General features: G+C 32.4%; 1 protein-coding gene across 1 annotated transcript in view; it reads right to left on the reverse strand.

Moving 5' to 3' along the window:
- Positions 1–7,371, reverse strand: part of LOC106473704 (phosphatidylinositol transfer protein alpha isoform-like) — a 28,241-nt gene that overhangs the window by 14,523 nt on the left and 6,347 nt on the right. Inside the window, exon 2 of the mRNA XM_013934383.2 lies at positions 1,941–1,948. Coding sequence (XP_013789837.1) covers positions 1,941–1,948 — 8 coding nt within the window. The remainder of the gene's footprint in view (positions 1–1,940; positions 1,949–7,371) is intronic.

The raw sequence follows: 7,371 nt of genomic DNA on the forward strand, positions 1-7,371 counted from the left end.
AATATTCAAATTTAAATGGTCTGTGCTGTGCTTGAAAATGATCACACTAGTGATCAAAACGTTGCATGTATTCTACCTTCCAAATAGTTCCCACTATCCACTGCAAGCTTTAAATAATATTAACAATATATAGAATAATAACTTAAACTAATGGCAGATAAAACCAATAGTGGTCAATACACTAAAGCAGTTGACTATTACTATAAACAACAAGGAATAAAATTGTAGATATAAAAGTTTTAAGAGGTCATGATATATTTTAAAATTTATAAATCCATAATTTTTGTAAGAATACTGTTAAATTTCCCACAGAATTGAATGAATTTTTTTTTGTCTAAAATGCCCAAAGAAATCTTGATTAAGAAAACTTAGAGTTAGTTTACAAGCTCTATTCATAAAAATCTTGTAATTATAATCAATTTCTATTGTATCTAATAAATTCAGAATAGTAAGCATTGTAATAACTAATTTGGAATATATGTATTTTGGAATGGAAATTTCAAAATTTTAAATTTAAAAGTGTCCATGTTATTGGAAACTTATAATGTCCTTATAATGATGCTAATATCTAAATTCAGACTAAGTGCTATATTTTTTGTGTAAGAGACTTTTTCTAGAGTGAACTTTGGCGGATCGATTTGTGTGTCCATGTCTAGAAAAACCTTGGCATAAGACAATTATAATTATATATCCTAACAGTTTCAGCTTTCTAACCTTTGACATCTGCTATCTTTTAATTCTTTTATTTTATTTCTGTACTTCAAACTACCTTCACTAATATGACAATCAATATATCACCCAAAGGGAAAACTTGAGTAAAGAAAGTATCAGGTTACATCATGTAACAGCAAACTGTGTACATTGTGTGCATTCACCAAGGAGTGATCACAATAAATTTTTATTTAATATTTTTCATTAAATTTTCTTATCTAACCTGATAAGTTTGAATACATAAATTTTAGTTACTTTTGTTAAAAAAAATATATAACAATAAATAAAAACTATACATAAAAAACAAGAAATTTAGCATTTACTTTAGCCCTGTGGCCATTTGCACTTTGTTGGTTGTCCAAAAAATAATTAATGTAGCTTTCAAATATGCATTTTTGAACATAAAAATTACATCAAGCACTAGTATAGAATGTCCTAAAACTACTATAATTTACCTGGCTTTCTACCTAATGTATAAATAGATTAAAAAATTCCATTACTGCTTTGAGCAACATCATTAGTCTACAAACATCAAGCTTTCCTCATACACATTGGCTTTGACTGATAAAACACAATAATCATCTACTTTATACAGTTCAGGATATGCTCTTTCTATTGGTAATAAACATGCCTAATAGCAATATTAGAGAAAATATAGGAGGGTTAAAGAAATATAGTGATGTCTCAGTAAAGCAGTCAGGCTCGTTAATGTCTATAGTATATCTATAAATGAAGAAGTCAGAGAGCCACCTTATAACGTAACTCAGAGAGGTGCAGACCGAAAATGTATTTAAATATTTACTTTTGAAATTAAGAAATTGAAACTTAGACAATACAAAAATTTGAATTATAAACAACATTTTGATGCCAAGTTTAGTAATATAAATTGAAAATAAAACAGTTTCATTAAATTTTTAATGTAACTATAAAAAAGGTTGTATTGTGTATTTTGACCATCCTATATGCATAGGGTTAATACTTAGGTTTAACTGCTACTGTTTAAAATACAAAATAAAATGTGGTTTGTAAACTCTTCATGAACATCACAATATATAGGTTGTCTCAAAGGGTTAATATTTAGGTTTAATTGCTACTGTTTAAAATACAAAATAAATGTGTTTTTTAAAACCTTTATGGTCATCCAAATATATAGGTTGTCTCAAATAAATTGATATGAATTACAACAGAACATGTTATATTTTTAGCATCCTATTCAAACTAAAACTTACCATTAGCACTGTAGGTTTACATCAGTCCAAAAGGCAAATGAAAGAAAAAGATGAAATATTTTAACAAATGAAAGTTCAATAAATAGCTAATATACGTGTTGTATTATTTCAGTATGTAATAATAATAATAATTTATTTCAAACAAAAAATTCACCTTTGCAAGGAATTACAATAAGAGTAAAAAAAGGTACAACACTTAAGTATTTATAAATCACTTTTCAATAGGTTACTGCATCCATTACCAGGCAGTTCTTTTAATTCTTAACACACCGTAAACTTTACCAGGTTTTAAACACTATATATGAACAGTGCTTAGCTAGAAAAAAAAATTAAGAAATATGTTTCTCAAATCAAACAATAAAAAATGGTACTCTCCATTTAATTCACTTGAAAACCACAAGAGGACTCTTTCTTACCCACTTCACTTTAGCTTAAGATAAATGTTTTACACACCCACCTTGTAGAATTTTTTTCTTACCGAGATGTGGCCAGACCAATGATTAAAGAAAAAATTTAAATTATTCATGGCTGAAATGTGGGATAAAGTCATAATTTTTAACACTACTAAAACCCAATCGGGCACTGTAAAGTTTCATCATTTTATTTTCCATAATCAATATACGTTATTAAACTCTGATCAACTAAGTCTTTGGGCAGATTTACTGTGGAATATAAACCTTGTCATGTATTAACATCAGAAGTACATTAAATATATATAGATAGCATTGCTAATCCATTTAGCTGAGAAGCATAAAAACTGACATTTTTCTCTAAATAAATAAATATGAATTAATTCTCCAGTTCCTGTTCAAGTTTGTATTCCAGATAATCCCCAATTCCTGGTGAAGTTGGTACTCCAGATGTTAACATTTTCTTACACTGAAATTGTATTTCCGATAGGCAATAACTCTCTCCCCCCCCCTCCCACAAAGCTATTCTGATCCTTGTTTGCCCTCTAAGCATTACTAAAACATTTTTGCAATCAACTCACCAGTCTTTATACCCCATCAGTTCCCCACCTTTTCAGAACATGTACATATCATGTGACTGCTATTCCTGCTCAGTCCTCACTTTTGAGAGTTAGCAGGTATTAACATAAAAATACCAGCAGTCGGGAGGAAGGGTGGGAAGTACCAAACGTAAATACACTTTTAGTGTAAAAAAATGTTAACTTACAACACTGCAAATGTGGAGGGGCTGGTTTAGGCACACATATATAAAACTAAGTGGAAAGCAACCACCCAGAAAGAACAGGTGTGTCACGAGATGAACATGTATGAACTTCTGGAACAGGTATGCTCTTCACCCAGGAAACTGGAAAGCAACACAAAATAGGCAGAATTGAAAATATTAGCACAAATGAATGCAGTAATAATTCGTACAGCACTGGACAAGTGATGGTATTGCTGTATGTTCTGAAGAACACATGTTTTATTTGTCACAGGATTGTGCCTGATAATGTACCTGTGTTAAAAACCTAGCCAGAAATGCTTGCAGTGAACCACAGATGTGAATGTCTGATAGGTGCAACCTGTAGGAAGATATAACAGAATGAGCTAGGTACCTACCCAGCCTCAACCTGACAGACAATGATCTGTAGCTCATCCTCGACATTAGTAGGTTGGGGAAGTGAAAAAAATGGAATAACAACAAGTTGCTAGAGCATCAGAACCATGTGATCTATTCATGATGACATCAACATTTTCGTCTAGTGAGGTTCACCTGAGCAAAAAATATCCAGGAAAAACTCAAGTAGGGTTTTATTTGTAAAATGGTGGGGAACCTGGAAGAATGTCCCACCGGAGACTGTGCAATGGGTGTCTACAAGTTCTTATTTTGAAAAGCAGACCAATGCAACCATAGAGTCGGCAGGGATGGGCAGAAATCCCCTTCTGCTTTACTCAGGAAGTCCATGAGTGATATTCCACCACTGATTGAAATTGATTGATATCTAGTACACACACACACACCACTAGGAAAGCGGACAGTGGTCTTACAGAAACACCCCATCTCTACAGTGAGCATTATATAGTTACTCTAAACTAATGTGGGTTTGAGGTAAAGCATACCTGCCAGAAGGTGTGATCCGTAAAGTAGATGTTACAAGTAGGGAAGCTGAAAAGAAAACACAAAAGACTTACCCCAACAAAAGTGAACTGATGTGTGTAGAATCACCATGGAAGGTCAACGATATCCACTATAGGAAGATATAGCCAGGTCATGCGGATAATGAGCACATTTCGACATTTCGAAAAGGTCCACATTTCGACATGAACAGTCTCTTCCAAAGGACATCAAGGTGGTGCAGCCAAAGACATAGTGATGTGACGAATCTGATGAGAAGAACATTGTGGAAATGGTGACCTTTTATGGATAAATACAAATATGCCAGCCTAATGAGTAAACGAACCCAACCAGTAAGCATTACAGGGGACAGAGCACAGGAAATGGAACGGTTTCAGGGAATGAAAGTTTGAGAACGTGGACCCCAAAAGGAGGCAGTATGTATCATATATGTCCTTAAGGAGTGAACTGGAAAAGGAAACCAAAAAGGAACAGAGAGGGAGGACGGGTGGGAAATGCCAAACCACCTAAACTGGCAGCATAAGTTCTAGGGAGGAAGGACCAGTCAGGATAGAGGATGAGATAGGAGGAATGGTAAAGGATGTGGGTAACATTAAAGCATGTTTCGACAAATCCCAGGTGCCAGATCATCATGGCACCCAGTATTTTCTCCCATTTTATTTGTATGTAGAGTTGTGCTAAATAGAACTTGAATCCAAAACAGTTCTGGACTCTTGGAAGTCTGGAACTATTTTCACATTCTTTGAGTCCTAAATTGGATTTTGTTTCTAGGATTTTAATGGTGGATTCAGCACTTCATGTTTTTTCAGGAATGAAGCACTGCAATTGCACAACATATTACTAATTATGCGCTATTTTGTTTTTCTTCTTTCTCTCAATTCAACCAATCAATGTGCATATTTAGACTCAGACAGGACTAAAGGCAGCTAGTTCAGTCAATACTATCAAGTGGTTGTTCATATCATGTGATCTTCAGCATGCAATCGTTGATGTGAAAGTAAATTAATATACAGTGGTGCCTCGATTATCTACGTTGGTCCGGGGAAAGCAAAAAGTCACATCTAACAGAGACAGCAGATAATCAAGGCACTAGTATATCACACTAGTTAGCCTATTGTTTAATCTAACTACAATTTTTCAATATATTTAAATTCCTTGTTTTAAATTGTAATCTTTTTAATGTCGTTTAATCACATTATCATAAAAAATTATAAAAATCATCATAATCATAAAAGCCAAGTGTCACTTGGGCCAGTCAGTCGGTCATGCTCGATTTCTCTGAATTTCAGGAGTTACACGAGTTCACTTCCACTTTTTCTCCTATAATACTTCATCTTTTAATTGAATTTAATCACTAATATAGGCATAAATATCTCCTAAATTTTGGCAATTTTTCTGCTCTAAACACAGAAGTGATTCGCATCCTATCAATAACTATGACGAATAAGTCAAAAATTAGCACAAATCTATGCTTCGGAATTATTACCAAAAACCCTTTGTTAAAACAGACTCAAGATACCAATTATCTGTAGGGAATAGGAAAATGCATAACTGGGCAACACCCCAACACAACCTGAACATGCATCTGTGGCTAACTCTCTCAACACGAACTCAGTCGACTTGACTGACCACACAACCTCCTTGTACTTGTATACTCTTTATAGACTTGATACTACAAACTTTTAATATAGTATGTATATCCTCACAAAATTTAGCAGTCTTTCAGTAAGCATTACAAGTCTTTCACGTAAAAAAAAAATATATTTTTAGTGAAGAATTTTAAATAAACTAAAAAAAAAGATTTGTCTGTGAATATATCGAGTATTTGTTTTGAATAGTCCATGTGCAAAGTGATTTTCATGTTAAGATTAGAAATATTTTCTTCATATAAAAAATTTCAGATTTGATTTGTATAATCTCTAAAAACCTCCTAAATCCATTTGAAATGTTTGTTTTCAGTAAAACATTAAATTTTATTTGTTATTTTCTCTACCTTAACTCTATACAACATTGGTCAATTTGACCAACCTCGTAACAACCAATAAAAATAATAATTGAAATAAATCTAAATTACACTTTTTTTTCTTTCTAGAATCAATTCAAATTGTAACATGAAACAACATTTGTTTATCTTAAGTAGCTTTAAACTCATAACAGTATACATATATTTATCATTAAATTTTATTGTTTTATTGCCCTTTGAACCGTGTTTAACTATTATTCATGACATTATAAATTGTAAATCACTTGGGAACATGGACAATACACTACGCTATTGAATTACATTATCCACGAGCTGCTTGCATGCGTGCCTCATCAAACATTTTTATTATATTATTATTATTTATTTTACCTAATCTAACTTTAACTAACCTAGAGATCCCTATTTTTACATTTTAGTTACTTTTAATAATAATATATAAAGACTAAACATGATAAACAAGAAATAAAGTTTTTAGCTGAATCTTCTTTTTTCTTGCTGTCGATTGTTTATGACACTTAACCCTACTTTTTTAATACTAATGTAGTAATGCACTAAATATTTTTATGTAATTAAATAATGCATCAAAGAACATAGAATAACAACATGCAAAAAGTAGACAATTTCACAATTATCACAATTTTTCTGGCTTTCTAACTCTGCTACAAGAACCATTACAAATTCATCAAAGCTAGTCATTATCTTTCCCATGGGAACGATGTTGGTACTCCGAGTGAAATTGACATTTAACTGTTCAGACCATGACGTTATATAATATGTCATTTGATAGATGAAAACCTTGGCCTTCTATTATTATAGATAATATAGAATTAAACGTGAGAGAACTATTAAGAAAAGAGGATGTGACAGGTGGGTGTAGCAGGAAGGGGCTTATTTTCTATTTGATGGCTCTGTAACCAAACAAAATGGAAGGCTATAAAAATTATGGTTTGTCTGAGCAATGACAATTTTATAGTGAGTAATTTACGTGGTGGAGGGGTGGTGGATAAAATAGAGGAGATACCTGAAGAAAATGTGTTACATGTCACACTATGGGCAAGTCAGGATTTTTTTAGAATATTGAATTATAAAATTAATAACTTACAACTTATATGGCTGGAGACGGCTTAAATGGGTAATGAAGAAAAACTTTAATATAAGTTTAACAGAACAGCAAATGTACGTTTCGAGAAGGTTTTGTCATCATCATTAAAAGGTACCTGATGAGGTCAAAACCTTATCGAAACATTGTACATTTGCTGTTGTGTTAAACTTATATTAAAGTTTTTCTTCATTCCCCATTCAAGCCATCTCCAGCCATTATTAGTCTCAGAGTGGGTTCCTCGTCATCGAATTACAACTTAT

Source organism: Limulus polyphemus, unplaced genomic scaffold (genome assembly GCF_000517525.1).
Source record: "Limulus polyphemus unplaced genomic scaffold, Limulus_polyphemus-2.1.2 Scaffold6420, whole genome shotgun sequence".
NCBI classification, from domain to species: Eukaryota; Metazoa; Arthropoda; class Merostomata; order Xiphosura; family Limulidae; genus Limulus; species Limulus polyphemus.